This window comes from Eumetopias jubatus, unplaced genomic scaffold (assembly GCF_037043125.1).
Source record: "Eumetopias jubatus isolate StellerSeaLion01/CBP00866 unplaced genomic scaffold, mEumJub1_p1.0 scaffold_16, whole genome shotgun sequence".
NCBI lineage: Eukaryota > Metazoa > Chordata > Mammalia > Carnivora > Otariidae > Eumetopias > Eumetopias jubatus.
This window is the reverse complement of record NW_028274822.1, coordinates 75,777,099-75,796,661: the sequence shown is the minus strand read 5'-3', so window position 1 is coordinate 75,796,661 and position 19,563 is coordinate 75,777,099. Positions and strand designations below refer to the sequence as shown.

The following is a 19,563-nucleotide window of genomic DNA, read 5'->3' as shown; positions in this document are numbered from 1 at the left end:
CCCAGGCCGCAGGTTTGCCCAGGCTCAGTTTCTGTTTTCCTGTGTGCCTGTCCTGCTCTCTGTTGGCGGGTACTGTGCAGTGAACCTCTCTTTTCCCCTCCTCCCCTGCCGTGCCTAACACTGAGACCCGCACATAAGGTGCACCCTGTCCAGCGTACCACTGGCAGGACATTGGAAGGATTTTTCACCCTAGGCGGCTTAGGTGCAACAACCACAAGGCTAAAGAAAGTTTTTGATGACCTCGTACTAGGGGTATAGATAACAGGGCATTGAGGTGTGTTTTTGTGGTCTTTTTAGACTGGCCTCCCTCAAGGCAACCCTGCCTCCTAGCAGTCCTGCAGTACCTCACTCACGGTGGGTCAGGCGGATTTACTCCGGGATGTGACTGGGGGCGGGGTCCTGCCGTTGGCATCCCCTTGGAAGTAAGAAGTGATGAGTTAAAGTGTTGGTGACATTCTCTTGTGGTTTGCTTTTCCTCTCTCTAGGTAATTGCTTCGTCCTGATCCACGCCTCTTTCTAACATACAGAAAGTAACTTAATTCTCTTTTTAGAGAATTCGCTTTTGTCCAACTCAGCTCAGCGAGTTTAGCTTGACTGGTCAGCCTCCTATAGACAGGTGGTTGACATAGACACTGGTGTTTTGAGCATTTCAGCCATATGCAGTTTTCTGGTCCCAAAAATGGTACCCTTGAAAGTGAAAGTTTATGATACAAATTCTGATAGTCTAAATACCGATAACATACTTGCTTGTTGCCACTGGAGCACGTTAGCTGGAAGAGATCAATTTCCTCCTGTAAGTTCTTTTTTGTTTGTTTGTTTTTTCTTGCGTGATCTCTGGTGTTTTTTTAAAATAACTTTATTGAATTATAATTCACATATCCTACCTTTCATTCATTTGAAATATACAGTTCACTGGTTTTTAGTACATTCACAGAGTTGTGCAGTCATCACCACTGTCTAATTCCAGAAATAAACCCCATACCCATCACCAGTTACATCCCTTCCCCCCCCACCCCTACCCCTCCCCCCATCCATGCCCCCAGCAACAACTAATCTACTTTCTCTCCCTTGGGGTTTGCCTCTTCTGGACGTTTCACATAAATGGAATCCTACAACATGTGGTCTTCCATGCCTGGCTTCTTTCACTTTCATCCGTGTTGTAGAATGTATCCGGTTTTTGTTCTTTTTTATGGCTGAGTAATATTCCGTGGTATGGCTGTGCCACCTTCGGGTTGTTTCTATTTCTTGGCTGTCATGAATGGTGCTACTGTGAACATTTATGTGTAAGTTTTTAGTGTGGACCTGCTTTTCATTTCGTATATATTCCTCAGAGTGGAATTGCTGGATCAGGTGGTAACTCCGTGCTTAACTTTTAAGAAAAACTGCCAAACAAAGTGGCCTCACCATCTTACATTCCCACCAGTAACGAATGAGGGTTACAAATTCTCCAAGCTCCCCCCAACCCTTGTTATCTTCTTGATCATAGTCCCCTTCACGGGTGTGAGGTGATCCCTCCCTGTTGTTTTGATCTGCAGTTCCCTGATGGCCAGTGATGTTAACCATCTTGTCATGTGCTTATTAACCATTCACATCTCTTTCTTTGGAGAAATGTCTATTTACGTTCTTTGCCCATTGTTTAATTGGGTTGTCTTTTGTTGTTGAGTGTTTGAGTTCTTTATATGTTCCAAATAAAAGTCCCTTACCAGGAGATAATTTGCAAATATTTCCTCCCTTTCTTCTGGTTGTCTTTTCACTTTCTTGATGGTGTCTTTTGAAGCCAAAAGTTTTATGTTTTGTGATTTTTTTTAAAGATTTTATTCACCCATTTTGAGAGAGTGAGAAAGAGCACACACGCACACAGCAGTGAGGAAGAGGGGCAGAGCCAGAGGGAGAAGCAGACTCCCCACTGAGCCGGGAGCCCCGTGTGGGGCTCGATCCCAGGACCCTGGGGTCATGACCTGAGCCAAAGGCAGACGCTCAACCGACTGAGCCATCCAGGCGCCCCAAATTTTGTGACTTTTTTTTTTGTCCTAAGAAATCATTGTCAAACCCAAGGTCACAAAGATGCTGTGTTTCCTTCTAAGAGTTTTACAGTTTTAGTTATAAAACTAGCATTTAGGTGTATAATCCATTTTGAGTTAATTTTTACATATGGTTTGAGGTAGGGGTCATTATCTTATTTTAATAACATTTATCTTTTTTTGATTATGGAGGATTGCATGCTTATTGTAGAAAACCTGAATGAAATAGAGTAGTATAGGGAAAAACCAGAAGAATTTCTGCAACTCAGAAGTAACCTTGTCAACAATGAAATCTTGTTTTACTCCAGAAAAAAAAAAAAGGAAATAGAGTAGTATAAGAAAAAATGTCTCTTATGCACAAACAGTGAATCATGGAACACTACATCAAAAACTAATGATGTATGGTGATTAACATAACAATAAAAATTATAAAAAAAAAACAGTATTTTCAGAGATGAAAAAAAAAATGTCTCTCCTGATTCTACAACCCAGACACACGTTGTTAACATTTTTTAAAATCTGTCCTTCTTGGGTTTTTTTCACTTGTATATACTTATGGGCTTATCTATGTATACACATATCTAAGTATTATTATCATAATGCATACTTACAGTAAATTGCTTAATCAGAATGTGAATTGGTGAGTTATCACATAGTAAACACGCCTGCATAAGGACCACTCCCCTTGAGAAATAGAACAGTGCTGGCATTCCAGAAGCTCTCTTCCTTCCTCTAGGTCACTACCTCCTCCCTTGCCTCCCATAGACATAGTTCCTTATCCTGTTTTCTTTAAAGTTTATTACAGCAAGAGTATTCGCTCATGTCAGTAAAACTTCAAAACGGCTCTCTGTCTCCTAGCTGCATCCTACAGCTGTACTGTCACTGACTCAGCCACTCCCCTTGGGGGATCCTCATTTTCAGCCTGTAGTTTCCTAGAAGTCCTGTGAAGCATAATTCCAGGGGAATTGGGGGCGTTGGCACAGTGGCTCTTTGGCTCTGGGGTGACGTGCACGCCCGTGTGAAGAAGGTAATCTGTCTGTGTCTAGCCCTGTGATTGCCGCGCAGTTTTCAGACAATCTGATTCGACCATTCCTCATCCACATCATGTCTGTACCCGCTCTTGTGACTCATCTCAGCACAGTGACCCCTGAGGTAAGTGATTCCGTGATGTCCCCCCCGAGTCCGTTTTTGCCTTTCTTCTTAGAAATTAGAGAGTAAATGTTTTCTCTCTTAATTTCCACTTCTCCTGAGATTTCTTCTAAACCAGTAGCCACCATAGGCACGCTCATGTTAGCAGGCCAGAAAATCAGGTTCTCATCTTTATTAGTTTTCTTCCTGGCCATTGAGGGCACGTTTGGCCTCCAGTTGTTGATCTGCAAGCCATCACGTTCATACTGTGGTGGGAAATTCTTCCTGTCAGCTCCCGCTCTTAACAGTCTGCAATTGTTTGCAGCGCCTCACTGTTTTAGAATCTCATGACATGCTTCGTAAATTCATCACATTTTTAAGAAACGAAGATCGATGCCGTGACGTATGTGAAAGCTTAGAAGGATGCCATACGCTCTGTCTAATGGGTGAGTATCTGTGGCTGGAATTTGTGTTCTGGGTGTCGGGAAAAGTCCAAGTGTTTTTGTTTTTTACTGTTCTGGAGATCATGAGTTGTTTTTAGTAACACTTGGAAGTACTTAAAAGACGTAACCAGATGGATAAAACAGACAACGTAAAATTGAAAATCAATGGAAAATATATCCACCTGGCAACCTAGTTGAGTGACTGTAAATGAATGTTAAATTTTGGCCCTCAGCTTCCTGGCAGCCAAGGGAAAAATGAAAATGCCGTGAATCGCCTGGATAATTCTCCATCTCCAGAGAGAAGAACGGGCACAGTTAGGTGGTGTTTAGATCAGAATAGGGCCTGCATCATCTATTTTATGTTTTCCTTGTAAATGAAGACAGGACAGAAGAAAATGGATAGAAGCATTTGAAATCAGCAGTGGTACGTAATTCTCATCACTTAGAAGAAGTTTATTTTACATAGAAAAAGGTTCTTGGGGCGAAATTTTAAGAGAGTTTATGGTGAGAGTCCTCACACAAGGCATATTGAATAACTTCGGTGAACATTGGACAACAGTGATTTCCCAGAATGCTCAGATGTGCTTCCAAAGGTCATTTCTTACACTGGCTCTTGATTTTTTAATCTTAGTGTAGTATCAAAATGTTATGCTAACTAAAGATCACACATCTCTGTGTGACGTTTTACGTTACTTCATATAATCCTCACATCAAGAGTGGGGAGCTTTATTCCAGTCTTATAATGAGGAAAAGGGTTGGAGAGGTGGGTTGAGGGGCACGCAGCTCTTCTGTGGCAGAGCCAGGATTTGAAGCTAGGCACCTCTCTGCGTGGCGTTTCTTCCTACACATGAATGTGTCTGCAGGAGCCCTGGGCAGAGAGCAGGGCAGTGAAGGTGACGCAGTGGGTCACCTGGGCCCACTACACTGTTTCTCTCTTTGTAGGCAACCTCCTTCACTTGGGCTCCCTCAGCCCCAGGGTGTTAGAGGAGGAGACGGACGGGTTTGTGAGTTTGCTCACCCAGATGCTGTGCTACTGTCAGAAGTACGTGTCCCAGAAGAAATCCAACCTGACCCACTGGCACCCTGTCCTCGGCTGGTTCTCGCAATCTGTGGACTACGGGTGAGTCCTGGAGGCAAACCGCCATCTTTCCTGTCCCCTGCGTGCCTCTCACCACCTCTCCCTTCTTCCTTCCTTTCTTCCAGCTTGTGTTGTGTTGTTTGTTACAAAAGTAATGTATATTCACTGAATAAAATCTGGATAAGACCAAAAGAGAATAAAAACCACCCCATTATGCCACTACCCCGAGGCAACCTGCGCGAATATCCCTTCAGTTTCTTTTTTTACCTGTTAATATCAGCAATTGTTTTGAGGTCATTTTATTTTGTATTTAATTCTTTAGTAAACTGTGAACCTCATCTATCAATACTATTTTTTCTTTTTCAATATCGCTTTTCCTGACTCCCTAGATTGCCGTATTTTGGAGATACTGAAATAAGACACATGATTGAAAGGGGACAGAAGTCACCTCATCCTTTTCAAGAGGTGGAATATCAATTTAAAAATTTTTAATTACAGAACTCAGAAACATTAAAAATGTTAGGCAAGAAGAGAGCAATTAAGTGAGGTGGCGTCATGAGTTTGAAAATGAAAGCTGTACCCTTGACTGAGATGAGGCAGGTCTCAGGAGTGAAGGCAGCTGTGGCTCCCCACTGTTTTCCTGTTCAGATCTCTGCCTGGGTCCCTGGCAGCTGCCCTTGAGGCAAAGAATGAGGGCCAGGGAAGGAAATCCCCAGATCGTCTCCCGTCTCCCTTTTCCCTATGCCTGAGAGCCATCCAGTTGAAGAGACAAATGACCAGCTGATGGCAGGTCCCTGTGTGACATCCCAGCCTGAAGAGGGTGGAGCATGTGTGACTGGGACTCGGGACGGAGGTTGTGGGAGGCAGGAAGGGCAGGAGAGCACAGCATTGCAGCCTGGTCTGCTCTGAGGGGCTTTGGACAAGCCGCTTTACCCCACTCTCCAATCCTGAAACGTGGGGACGGTTTTCCCAGGCTTCGGATAGTGTTGTCTCAGAGGATCAGATGAGATAAGGTATGTCGAGGGCCTGCCTCTAGGCCTGGCCCGTGCCCGTGGGTGGCGGCTCTTTCTCCTGTGATGCTGGGAGCCCGAGGGAGCCTCGATGGGATGGAGAGCCGGGAGGTGATGAAGGCAGATTTCAGGAGTGAGTCTGATGCTTGGGGTGCCGTGTGGATTGGGGGAGGGAGCACTTGAAGGCAAGGAGCCTCTTAGGAGGTTGGGGGTCACGGAGATTTGCAGGCCAGGCCTGCAGTCTAGGTGTGAAGAAGACCGTACAACGAGAATCATTCAGCTTTTGTTGCCTGGGTGGTAAGTGGGGTGGGATCAGGACGAAGAACTGAGACAGGGTGCCTGGGGGGGCTGTGCCGAGGAGCGCCTGGGGCCCTGGGGTGAGCAGGAGTGCCGTCAGTGGCACAAGAAGCCCTGGGGAGGGCAGCAGAGAAGACAGGGAGGGCAGTACCGTATGCATCTAGGCCCCCGGTGGCATTTGTGGATCCCACTTTCTCTTTTTTATCCTCTTATTTGCCATGTTGAGTGGCAGGCCATAGCCAGTCCCCCGAGCGGAAGGCCCAGTGGGGAGCTGAGAGCTGTCGGTGGCCATCCATCAGGTAGAACTGACCCGCCTGGTCTCCTGCTCTCTCCTAGCCTTAATGAGTCCATGCCCTTGATCACCAAGCAGCTGCAGTTCCTGTGGGGCGTGCCTCTGATCCGGATCTTCTTCTGTGACATCCTGAGCAAGAAGCTGCTGGAGAACCAGGAGCCAGCCCACGTGCAGCCAGCATCCCCCCAGAATGTGCTTCCCGTGAAGAGTGAGTTGCTGGGGCAGGCGGAGCCCAGGGCTCTGCTTGGCTCCACTGCAGCTCCTGCAGTCCATGCGGGCCTGCTCCCCTCCACTTCTGTGACACTCAGGCTTCTCCCACACAGGCTATAAGACTGCTCCAACCAAGTTCACATTTAGCAAAAGAGCAACAGAAAACCCTTAGGGATGGAAAACAAGGGAAACCTAAGTGGGTGAACCAGACCAAGACCATGTGTAGAGATTATGGATTCCCTAAGGGCTACAGTGGGGCTCTCTGAACTTTCATTTGGCTCTGAATTTCTAGTAACTAGAATGAAAGGGGGTTTGTGGATCTTTTCTTACTCATTAACACGAAGAAGGAAGGCCCATTTCTTAGGGGAAGTCGAGCCTTTCTGAGCCCCTAATCATAAAAATCTCCCACGTGTACACAGAGGACGCTGGGTCACTGACCAGGCCACCCCCACATTGCCCCTTTTGCTTAGTCATAGGTTTGCTTAGTCAAAAGTTCCTTGTTACCCTCTCTGAGAAAAGTTCAGGAAATGCCGCTAACACAATTCAGTGGAGTCACCTGCCTGTGGCAGATTTCCAGGTTCGGGGTGACTTTTCTTCTGCCATCTAGCGTGGCGTGGAGCCCCATCATGCAGCTGTCCATGAGCAGGGGCTCAGTGTCCCTTCAGCAGGATGGAAATGTAAACAGGAAGGTCTAAAACTAAAGTCAAGTACAACCCAAACCACGTATCATTACTTGAGGTTGATGCTGCTTCCCTCTGAAAGCACAGAGAGCCGGGAATCATCCAGGCCCCCCGCCTTCGCCCGTCTTCCCCTAACGTAGTCCTCCGGATTTTTACCCTGTGGGTTCTGAAGTCTGGTGGCCTGGTAAAAGAATCCCCTGTAGGAGTCAAATAGACCTGGCTTGGTGTGAGATATTTTCTGATGTGAAGAGGTCTCTGGGTTGCACCTAAAAGCCTGTTGTTAATGCTTTTCTAATTTATCCCAAAGAGATGACTTGAGTCAGAGCAGCCACCCCACTGTCCAGCCCTGGCTGTAAATCAGGCACTTTATTGAAATGCTCTTTACAGAGGAAAACCGGGCAGATGACTGAACGTCTGCTCACCCATTCCTTCTCCTCTCCATGCCAGATCTCCTGAAGCGTGCGTTTCAGAAGTCTGCATCCGTTCGGAATATTCTCAGGCCTGTTGGGGGTAAGCGTGTGGACTCTGCGGAGGTCCAGAAGGTCTGCAACATCTGTGTCCTCTACCAGACCTCGCTGACGACTCTGACCCAGATCCGGCTGCAGATACTCACAGGTTCGGAGTCCTGAGGTGGCATCTTCCATCTCTGACATTTGGTGGATGATTTTTCTTAGAAAAAGTTGATTTTCTTCTGGCTTTCTTGACTCAGAAGATACGTTTTGAAGGGGAAGGTATTTTTGAGCTCTTCTTCTTAGAGGTTGATACACCTCAGTTAAGTGGCTCACACTGACCTCAGTCCTAGCGCTGCCAGTTCGTTCCTGTGACCTGGCTTTTATTTCCATTATGGAGTACAATTTGCCTTCGAAAGTTATTACTTTTTCTGAATAGAAAACTAGAAAAGACATGAAAAAAGAAAACTTAGACCATATTTAATCCTATAGTCCAAGGATAACCCCCTGTGCCTGAGTGTACCACATTTATATATATGTATGTTTAGATTGAAATACATAGTTTTACCCTTCCCTTTCTGTTCATCACTTTAGAAGCATCTTATCTTCGTCAACCATTCTTCCAAAATTTCATTTCTGTTGACCGCATAGTATCTCATCACACAGATGTGCCCAACGTTTTCCTTTTTAGCCGAGCAAGGAAGAAAGTCGTGTGTGCCGTGAACACGGGGCTTGGGCATTTGGGGCTTCCCACTGCCGTGCAGGACTTGTTCATATGAATTGGTGTGATGAGGACAGAAAGTCTGTAGGCCATGAAGCTGTTGACTGCATAAAGGGTTAAGAACTTTTCTGTTTCATTTTACTTTTTTTTTTTTTAATTATAAATTGCCACCGCTTCTCTCTTTCACACATATTTATTCATCTTCAGACGTTAACAGAGCACCTGTCTGTGCCAGGCCGTGGGGGTGAAGAGGTGACCAAGGCGGCCAGGGTCCCTTTCCCAAGAGGATTCTAAGAGTAGGGAGGCGAGCTGTAGGCAAGGGAAAAGCGTATTTACTGTCATGATGGGCTCTGTGACCGCGGAAGTAAGGAGACGGTGTGGGCTTGGACCGGAGCGGGCTTTCCCAGCCTCAGCACTGCTGAACTCTCGGGCCCGATAATTCTTTGTTGTGGAGTCCATCTTGTCCGCTGTAGGATGGTTAGCAGCCCTGGCCCCTACCCCAACGTGCCAGTCGGGCTGCCCCCTCCCCGGCTGTGCCAGCCCTGCGTGTCTCTGGACACTGCCAGCTGCCGCCTGGGGCAGCACAGTCTCTGGCTGAACAGCACAGGACTGGTGTGCTGGCGGAGTGGGAGGCAGGGGCCTCTGTACATGTTTCAGAGGTCGCGTCTACAGGTCTTACGGGTACATTGGATTTGGAAGAGTGAAGGCTAAAGGCCTCAAAGGTGAAGCCAGAGTGTGTGGATGGTGGTACCATTTGCTGAGCTGGAGACAGCCAGCTGGGGGTGGGGCTTGTGGGGAACAGCGAGTTCTCTTTGGCTCTGATGAGTGAGGTGCCAAGCAGGCATGTGAGTATCCTGTGGGGGTACAGACAAAGGGGTGTCATGTAAAACTGTGGGCCCAGGGCAGGCTCCATCAGGAGAATGCAAAAGGAGGCAAACGGGTCTAGACCAAGCCTGGCACCCCAGCACCCACTGTGAGGGTTTCAGAAGCATAGTGAGTGATGTGGACTTTTATGGCCTATGCTCAGCTTTTTAAGGTGACCACAAATTCAGGCATCCCTGTTGTCCCAGTGAGAGCACCCAGAAAGAAGTTTTCTTGGCTAACTTGACAATACATCCTTTTAAGGAGATAAACTAGTCTAAAGTGTTTGTAGAATATTCGGTCTGTTCAGCTACATGCAAAGCAGATTGTAGAAAATAATACACTTCTTTGCTCATGCTCCTCACATGCACTTGGTGGCCCAGAGCCACGTGCTGGCCCCTGACAGAGCTCTCCAGAGCCCTGCATCTTCGTTTCCACTGGAGTTGCTGCAGATGCAGCCCTGGAGGAATCTGTGTCTGAGGCTGGAAGTGAGTATTCTCATCCACACTGTGAGGACCATTCACATAATGTGAGAGTAGTTGCTCTTCCTAATTGTCCTGTGGGAGTACATTTGTGGTCTCCACAGTTTAACTACTCACTGTTTATCTCTTACTCTATTTTTAAATTGTGAGTGTTCTGCATTCTTCTTTCTTTTTTGGTCTCTGCATTCTAGAACCACATTCTGCTACCTTGAAAATGTGAGCTCAAACCTTTAGGAATAATAACTAAGTGGGCACTCCCGTTTCTTTGCCTCCTCTATGGTTCCTTCAGGCCGCCCTAGTCTAAGCATTTATAGCAGCATTGATTGTGTCATCCTGCCCCTGCTCCAGGCAAATATATCTTCCCCAAGCAGTTCTTTGTTCACAATTAAGTAATTCAGAATGCTCTGTAAAATGAGCGGTTTTATTATAAGGACTCAAATAGAAAGTGAAATAGGAAAAATTTGAGACATATGCCTTATTGTATATTCAGAGACACGTGGAACTTTAGAGCCAGGCTCTCTGAGTCAATAGCTGTATTAATAGACTTAAAATGTAACAGTGATGTAGTGTGTGTGTCTGAGGCCTTGAGGCCATCAGAGAGCAGAGCTAAAATGTCTTCTGCTTCACCCAGGGTTAAATGTTTGTGAGACACTTCACAGGATCTCCGCTACAGTCATTCATTGCTTTCCCATTTTTAGGAGAGATAGAATAATAGAAGTAGAGGAGAGGAAAGCTTTGATAAGTATAGGTGAGCCTGAAAGATGGTTTAAAGCAGGGTCTGCAAACTGTAGCCTGTGGGCCAAATGCGGCCCACCACTTGGTTTTGCAAATAAAGTCTTATTGGAATACAGTCCCATCCATTTATTTACGTATTGTCTATGGCTGCTTTTGTGCTACACTGGTAGCTTTCAGTAGTGTGACAGGGTGCTAAGCCAGGCCCACACAGCCTAAAAAAAATGCTTAGTCTCCAGCCGTTTCCAGGAAAAATTTGCTGATCCCTGATTTAAAATGTAAACACTGAGTCAAACAGATGTGGGTTCTCTTCTTAGCTCTGATACTTCTTGGCTGAGTGGTTTGGGGCTAATTACTTAACCTCTCCCTGCTTCAGTTTTTTTCTCTTATAAAATAGAGGTAGCATTGGGTTTCACAGGATAGAAAGGAGATAATGCATGCAGAGTACTTAGATTGACATCTGAAACTTGGAAAAGCACCCATGAAATGTTAGCTGTTACTGTGATTATTACTCTCATGGTGATAATGATTTTCTTAGTGATTGCGCCTTAGAAGTGTAAGCGTTTTGTTCCCCCAGTGGGTAGGAGAAACCGTGGGCCAGATGGAGCCCCCACCTGAAGCTTGGGTTTCTCTATCCTTTTCCAGGTCTCACTTACCTTGATGACCTGCTCCCCAAACTGTGGGCATTTATCTGTGAGCTGGGGCCCCACGGAGGGTTAAAGCTCTTCTTGGAATGCCTCAACAATGACACTGAAGAGTCCAAGCAGCTCTTGGCCATGCTGATGCTGTTCTGTGACTGCTCCCGGCACCTCATCACGTAGGTTGACTACTGGGGGCTCCATTCCTTTCCTCGAACGTGGAGAAGCCAAATCACAGTGCCGTAAGGAAGCTGCTGCTGATGTGATTACCGCCATTGTTCAGACCCCTGTGGCAGGGTCATTAGGAAAATTAGACCAGAAAACATTTACAATACAAGGTGGGCGGCACGTAGTCGGGGTTCAGCAATTCTTAGTTCCCATCCTTCTAGGGCAGCTGGGTCAGTACCCTTTTGTGTGGGCTTTGGGGGTCTCCCAGTGCTGGGTTCAAGTCACACCTCCACCATTTACTCACTGGGTTAGGTAGTTACCTGGAAGATTCCAGAGCCAGGGAGCCAGGAGGCAGATCCTGGGTCGGCCACTTCCCGAGACACCTTGGGCAAGGGGCCTCGCCTCTCTGAGCCTCCGTTTTCTCATCTGTAGTTGGGAATAACAGTAGTACGTGCCTCTTGGCCATGTGGTAAGGATTAAAAGAGGTAATGCACACAAAGTGCTTGGCACAGTCCCTGGCACACAGGAAGGGTTGTGATGCTTATTATTATCAAACTGACCCTAGGCAAGTTGCTTAACCTCTCTGAGCTTCAGTTTCCTTATTCATCGAATGGGAATAATATTAGCAATCTGATAGGGAGTAAATGAGAAAAGGAATGTCACGTTCTCAGTACAGTGCCTGACACAGAGTGGGGTATTAGCAAATGTGAGTCCCATTCAGTTCCTTTGTTTTTTAAGCTTATGTGTCTACTTGTGTGTTTGGTATTTTTTTAAATCCATGTTTTCCCAAAGGTTGGTAAAGAATTATAAGAGAGAAGCGATCCCAGACAGTTATGTTCAGGGTAGAAGACACTGATTGGTAGGAGGGGATCAGGGATTGTAGGTGGCTAAGAATCATGGTGAGCAGTTGGAGGCGAGTGCAGGGCTCTGTGGCTGCCCCTGAAGACTCGCTGAATCGCTGGGTCCAAGGGTGAGCTGAGAGCGAGTTGCGCTCTAAAGCAAATGAAGCAGTCTTGGGAAATTTTCACATAGAGCTGTAACTTAAACGGTTCATTTACTCACATGTTGTTTCAGGCATCCATTCATTCCCTCCTAGATACTTCTTCTCAAGCACCTACACTAGTGATTGTCATAGATGCAGAGGAAGATTCCACGGCTCACCTCGGTGGACACAGACTCTCAGTCGAGATTCCTCGATCGTTAGGCATGAGTTCAGGCAGGAATTAAGAAGGGTGTCACAGTCGGAAACTTACGAATAAGAAAAATGTAAAGGAGAGCTTATTTTTTTCTTCTCTCAATTGTAGTTTTAAAATTTTTACTACGGACAATTGCAAATAAATAGAAAGTGGGCAGAATAGTAAAAGGAACCCCCATGAACCCATCCACAGTGGTCAGGACGCGGCCACCTCTGCTTTCCCTCCACCCCCACCGGCTCTCCCCTTCACGTTATCCTGAAGCAGATCCTACACATCCTATTGTGTTAGCTATACATTTTATCTGAAAGATAAAGCTTATTTCTTGAGCTTATTTTTCTCTCATAAGAGGTAGAGATCTCCTATTTTCCCCCCTTTCCCCAGTGGGAAGTTGTGACTAATTTTCCATCTGATTTAGGATCCTTGACGACATTGAAGTTTATGAAGAACAGATTTCCTTCAAACTGGAAGAGCTGGTCACCATCTCCTCTTTCCTGAACTCCTTTGTGTTTAAGATGATCTGGGATGGACTCGTAGGTACGGTAAAGATGCCAGCTGTCATTTCAGTGATGCCACATGGGGAGGCCACGGTCTGTACCATCACCTGATTCTTAGCTTTATTGCCCGTCACAGTGAATTGGAAAGGCACATTTATTCACATAATTATAAGTTTTACTTCTTCGCTCTCTGCATGGCCCCTTAAGGTAGCGATGTGGTTATGGAGGTCTTAGATCTCCCTTCAGCATGTATGTATACCTGTGGAGGATTATTGATGCTGAGGATTTTGCCCTGCCTCTCCTTTTGCTCCTTTGAGTTGATTTCCATGACGTGTCAGGGCACACCTCAAATCAGAGTTCCCGTCCTGAAGTGCTCGCAAGTTGTTCAGTACAAAGCTCCTTACGTTAAAAAGATCTTTTGGATCACCTGCTGGGGGAGGCAGCGTGAGTGATTGTGTCTGGGGCACCCAGGTCCTGCAGACATTTAAGAAAGTACAGAGGGCGCCTTTTATTCTCTTGGTTCCGCATGGAATCCAGAGTGAGGGAGACGTGGGGCTGGGTGACGGACGGAGACAAGAAGCTGCCCTCCTGGCCCCCCGCCGGCTCTGACCAGCTCCGCGCGTGTGGCTCCCCCGTTCGTTTGCCCCGCAGAGAACGCCAAGGGGGAGACTTTGGAGCTGTTCCAGTCCGTGCACGGGTGGCTGATGGTGCTGTATGAGCGGGACTGTCGGCGCCGCTTCGCCCCTGAGGACCACTGGCTGCGCAAGTGAGGAGCAGGGCGGGGAAGGGGGTTCACAGAAGCCAGAGTCCCCTCTGTCACTCTCTGCACTCATGCTCTGGGGCCGGAGGGTGGTCATCCCTCCTGCGTCCCCTCTCCTTCTAGGAGGACAGACGCCCAGCAGTTGCATCTGTGAGGACGTGCAGATGCTGAGGGTGATGAGAGAACATTAATGGTGACAGCGCCAGGTCCCATTTAGCAAATGCGAAGCAAGTTCTAGCTGAACTGTGCAGCAGGTTACGATAGTTCAGCGGTGGTTTTTATCAGCAGAATGAACAGGACAAAAACGACAGCTAGGTTTTTCAGGGGTGGGGTGGGGAAATCCTCTTGCAACAACTAAACGTAAGATGTCTGCAATATTTTATCAATGACATGTCAACTCAGGTTGTGGCACTAGAGTGGGGTCTGGCAGACACTTCCGGGAAAGGGCAACAGTAAATATTTTAGGCTTTGCAGACCACACGGTCTGTTTTGCAAGTGCTCAACTGTGCCGTTGTAGTGTGAAAGCAGCCAGAGACCGTATGTAGTGATTGTGTTCCATGGAAATTGATTTACAGAAACGGTGGCAGGCTGTCGTTGGCCACCCCTGCACTAGAGAATGGTTTTCGTGTTGTAATAACCCCAAACCCATGCCTTTCTTCTGAAGGGATCTCAAGCCTAGTGTGCTCTTCCAAGAACTGGATAAGGACAGGAAACGGGCCCAGCTGATCCTGCAGTACATCCCTCACGTCATTCCCCACAAAAACGTGAGTTGCTCTCAGGGCTGGGCTCCTGTGAATTTTTCTGTCCCACCACATGGTACCTGATTTGCCCTCTTCGCTGTAGCAGTTGGAGAGAAAGAACTGAGCTCATTCACTCAGCAGATGCGAACGGTGATTGGATCTCCCGCTACGTCAGGTGTTAAGCCAAGTACAGAGACTGAAGACAGTGGGAACTGGCAGTTCTGGCAGGTGGGGTGTGTGTTACAGGGATGGATGCTGCGGGGGCCCAGACAAGCGGACCTGACCCAGCTGGGAATAGGGGGAAGTGAATCAAGAGAAGCTTCTAGAGGCAAAAGCAGACAGTGGTTAAAGGCCCCAGGTGATTGAGAGTATGGTGCTCCTGGAGGGCTGGCCGTATGGTCTGGCTGTGGGGAATGTAAAGGAGAGCCAGGAAACTGAGGAGGTTTGTAGGAGTTGGAGTCAGAAGGACCTTGCGAACCAAGGGCAGGAGTGTGGATTTCAGTTGGAATCATTGAGTGTTTTCAGCTTCAGGGGCCCCTGGTCAGAGCTACGCTTTAGAGAGTTCCTTCTGGCCATGGGATAGAGGCCTGGCTAGGGGCAGCGGTGTTAGAGGAGTGGAAAGACGATAGAATCATGAGAACGAAGACATTCAGAGGAGAAAGCGATGGATTTCAGGTGGTGGGTGTGTTTCTGGCTCGGGCTCCTGGGCACTTTTGGGAGTCATTTCCTGGGGTAGGAGCACAGGCAAAGGCAGGTCTGGAAGTGAGGTCAGCGTTGAGCAGGCAACAGGTGAGGTGTCTACGACTCCTCAAGGCCATTGGACGACGGAGCTGGAGAGAGGCTCCGCGTGTGGACAGTGCCCAAACCTGGCTGCATCCATGGCTGTGGACAGGGTGGTCAGGGAGCCAGACGGAGTAAGACGACCGGGGACCTGTCCTTTAGAGCGCCAGCACGAGGAGAGGACTAATCAGAGGAAGGAAACCAGCAACGTGGTGTCCCAGACTCAAGGGACGGGAGAGGCTCAGGAAGGGTCAGGTCCTGTGGGGAGAGTGTTGGGAAGCGAGGGTAGGCACCGGCCGCATCCCTGGTTTGTAGTGATGCTCCAGAAATGTCTGCTGGGCGCCGCAGCAATACGGGGCTCCTTCAGGTCTTCGTGCGCCTTTCTTTCCTTTCCTTCTTTTTTGACAAAAGACGTTCTTAGAAAAGAGCACAAGTCACATTTTTGTATATTGAACCTCATTTTTCAGAGATACTTACTCCTCATTGCTCTCTGATTTTGTTTTGACCTTGATGTTAATACTCACGATTGTCATTCTTCTCCCTCAAGTAGCGATTCGCAGACGGATGAGTCTGTTTAAATTCTTGTTGCACTTGACAGCAGAGCCTCTCAGAAATGAAGGGATCTCATGGAGATGACTTAGTGAAACGAGCCCCTAACCCCCACCCCCAGAGGGAGCCCCTCTGACCATATCCCTGACCTTGCCTCAGATAGAGCCAGACGTGCTGTTGCTTTACTCTGCCCAGTGATGGAACGTTCTTCCTCACCTGAAACTGAGTGATTGCTCTGTACCTTCTACCCTTTGGTCCTTGAACAGCCACAGACAGTGGAATCTCTAAATCTTCTGGGATGCGCAGATGACTCTCACACAGCACCTCGCCCTGGGCCTGCGTGCCTGCAAAATCAGCCCTGGACCGTGGCGTTCCCATATCGCACGGCCTGGGATCTCTGCTCCGTCTCTGCAGTTCACAGACGGCATGCCCGGGTGGCCCTGGGTTGTCACAGGATATTTTAAGCTTTTGAGAGGAGCACAATGAAATCTGTTGGCCACTCTGTGAAGTACCAGCTCAAGCTCACGATGTCAGCATTCCTCTTGAGGATGTCCTATTTGCTAAGCTGGGTTTTAAAGAAGTTTTTTAATTTCAACGTATGTGTATTTTTAAAATAGAGCTACTAAGCCCTTAGCACGCAAATATTTATTTTTTTTTAAGATTTTATTTATTCATTTGAGAGAGAGAAAACACAAGCAGGGGGAGAAGGAGCAGAGAGGGAGAGGGAGAAGCAGGCTCTCCACTGAGCAGGGAGCCTGAGGTGGGGCTTGATCCTAGGTCTCTGAGATCATGACCTGAGCCAAAGGCAGACGCTTAACCGACTAAGCCACCCGGGTGACCATGCACACAAATACTTACCAAGTGGTTTAGGACCCTAGCCACCTTGTAAATGGCGCTGTATTTCTTTTGACCTAGGAGTGCTGCGAAAGTCCTTCCTGAGCCTTTAGGGGTGCTGAGAACAAGAAGCCTGGGAACCTCTGAGATTAGTTGGCATGACGTGGGGGCTCTAATCCTTGCTGTGTTTTTCTTCGGGGAATTTTGCTGAAGATTGCCGTCAAGGCTTTTGTTACTTGGTTCATGAAGTCTCTCTTTCCTATCTCTTGGGGACCCTTCCTGGCCCCTGGCCCCTGTCCTGATCCTGTGATGGCCCCGGCAGGTCCGGGAGGGCATCTGCGGCTCAGTGTGTCGGGGTGGCAAGGGCTTTGTTCCATCCTGACGTGTCATGTGCTGCCCTCGCTCTGACGCGTCTTGCTGGAATGCACAGGGTGATAGGGTCTCTGTAGTCCTGCCTGCTCTCTTGCATCTGTCACTATGGCATTGGCTCTAAACGCCAAAACTCTCCCTGTTCTTGACCTCACTCAGGTGGGCGGCTCACAACACTGTCCTTCCCACCCTTAATGTTTCTAAAGGCCTCAACTCTGCCTGGTTCACACAGCACTTCACTCTCCGTGCTGTCTTACGTAGTTTGTACCAATCTGTGTGCGACTGGGACTCGAGGCCTTTCTCTCTTGTTTGGGCCTGGAAGGCCTGGCACCCTGTGAGGTAGGCAGGGGCTGTGTGGTGTGGTGGTCTGTGTGTGGGTCCTGGGTTTGAATCTGGCCCCTCTGTCCACCAGCTGTGGGACCTTGGGTGAGTCACTTTCTTCATCTGCACAGTGGAGACACGGGTCCTTTCCCAGATGTCTTCTGTGGTCGCTGAGGCCTCTCAGCCCCTTGAGCACTGCTTACAGTTGCCCCAATCCGTCTTCCACACCCCATGGAAATCAGGGCTTCATCCTGGGACTCCTGGGAGGCGGGCATTCCCTCAGCCCCCTCTGTACTTCCACTTCTGTGTATGAGGTCTCTGCCCCATACCGGATCCACCCAGATGGGAAGCTTTTCTTCTGCCTCGTGTGCAGGTGATCGTGCTAGAGATTTGAGGTCAGAAGAAGCCGTTGTGCGCCATAGCCCACACAAATGAAAGGCCTGTTCTGGAAGTCGGCAGTCCGCCTGCACAGACGGGATAGTCGAAGGTGCCCTTCACCCGCATCACGGCCGCCGTCCCTGATGCTCAGTCTGTTCTTCCCCTCTGTGTTGTCCTAGAACCCCCAGAGCTTCTGGTACTCCTCAGAGCACTGCAGTCCTTGTTTCTAGACTTGCCGACCAGCCACATTAAGCTGCCCCGCTGAGAAGTAGCCCCTCTGCCAAATACATTCCTCCTCAGGAGGCCATTGGCAATTGCTTTTCCTGTTACAGCTGTATTTATTTCATAGCCAATTAAATGATCAAATGTGAATGCACTAACCTCCCCCGTATATAGTTAACCCTTATTACCATTGTTATTGTTCTGACTGTTTTTGTTTGTATTTAACAAAGCTTTTGACTTTGGTGGGGATTCTCATTTTTAAGAAAACAGCAGTGGTTGGATTTATTTTTTTCATTCAGCTGATGTCATCTGAGTGCTTGTACAGCAGTGATTCTCAAACCCAGGCTGGGGCAGGGGGTCGTGCTCTCCTAAAAGGGGCTTATCAGAATCTTGACCATGCCGGGGGGGGGAGAGAGGGTTCCTCTCTAACAGTAATTGAGAAATGTTACTTGACAGGGGTGGGGGGGTGGGGCTACGGTGTGCTTGAGGGCACAGAGGACGCAGATAAAAGGTCAGGGACCTTTATTCTGTGAGATCATTTTTTAAAATTTCTGACCATGAAAAATATTATCTTTGAAATGTTTCTGTTTTGTAACTCATGACATTGATTTCCTTTAAAGCAGGCACAGCTACATAAGGCAGCCTCTAACCTGTCCTGACGCCAGGTTTTTATAGTGGTTTATCAACTGAACGAGAATGATTTTCTCCCAGACCATTGTAAAGGGCATTCTGGCTACAGCCAGACCGCTTTTTCTGGGACCTTTCTTCCTTGGCATGTATTCAGCTATAATTTCTAATTCCCCAGATTGTGTTGGGGAATGTCTGCAATTCTCCCAAGACACTTCTAACCTGCAGCGCCTATCAGAGTGTCCTATTCTGTTTGCCTCTCAGATGACTTTTTTCACTAATCTTGTACACTGTGTCTTCGGGAATCATCGGTTGTTGACCCAGTTTCTGGTCTCACCTTTGCTCATTTCAGAGAGTTCTCCTGTTTCGAAACATGGTCACCAAGGAGAAGGAGAAACTGGGGCTCGTGGAGACCAGCTCGGCCTCTCCCCACGTCACTCATATCACTATCCGACGGTCCCGGATGCTGGAGGTGAGAAGCCCATCGAAAAGAGGTGTACTCTGTGAAATGCTGGATTTTTAGTGGATGATCCGTTACCTCCAACCATTCTTGTCAGTCCTTGATCTAATGGCACTGAAATCAAGGCTCAGGGTTGGAATGGGGCTGTTGGTCCCATCATGTGCTCTGGAGAGCTGCTCGATTAAACATGACCTCCGTGCTGGGGACCCATAGTGTGGTATTTCCCTGCCTTTTCCCCACCAGGGCCCCAGGGCTGGAACATCGAACACTTGGTGCTCTTTGCAGTGAGGACAAGGAGTGCTACGTGCAGGCATTCCCATGTCTGGGCAAACTCCCTTTGCCCTGGGAGACACTTTGCCCAGACTCCCAACTGTGAATGTGCAGACAGGAGTGTAGGTAGTAAGTTGACTGAGCCATACTGGGGGGTGCATTTACCACAGAGCTAGGGGTTCTTCGTAGACAGGAAGTTAGGAGAAACAGTGGCCCACCTCAGCCAGCGTGACTGCTCTGTGGCAGCTTCATGTGAACAAGAGATAGATGTCTTTCCTCGGAACACTTTACCACTGTATGTCAGAAAATTGTAATAACTTAATGTTTTTGTCAGGACATAACGCTGACGACAA

The 19,563-nt window shown here is 48.0% G+C and overlaps 1 protein-coding gene across 6 annotated transcripts in view; it reads left to right on the top strand.

Moving 5' to 3' along the window:
- Window positions 1–19,563, top strand: part of UBE3B (ubiquitin protein ligase E3B) — a 51,813-nt gene that overhangs the window by 13,680 nt on the left and 18,570 nt on the right. For all 6 annotated transcript variants that reach the window (XM_028116498.2, XM_028116502.2, XM_028116495.2 and 3 more), the window contains 10 exons: window positions 3,068–3,173; window positions 3,475–3,595; window positions 4,535–4,712; window positions 6,314–6,477; window positions 7,607–7,774; window positions 11,050–11,221; window positions 12,822–12,940; window positions 13,552–13,666; window positions 14,325–14,424; window positions 18,833–18,952. In XM_028116498.2, the coding sequence (XP_027972299.1) occupies window positions 3,068–3,173; window positions 3,475–3,595; window positions 4,535–4,712; window positions 6,314–6,477; window positions 7,607–7,774; window positions 11,050–11,221; window positions 12,822–12,940; window positions 13,552–13,666; window positions 14,325–14,424; window positions 18,833–18,952 (1,363 nt within the window). The remainder of the gene's footprint in view (window positions 1–3,067; window positions 3,174–3,474; window positions 3,596–4,534; window positions 4,713–6,313; window positions 6,478–7,606; window positions 7,775–11,049; window positions 11,222–12,821; window positions 12,941–13,551; window positions 13,667–14,324; window positions 14,425–18,832; window positions 18,953–19,563) is intronic.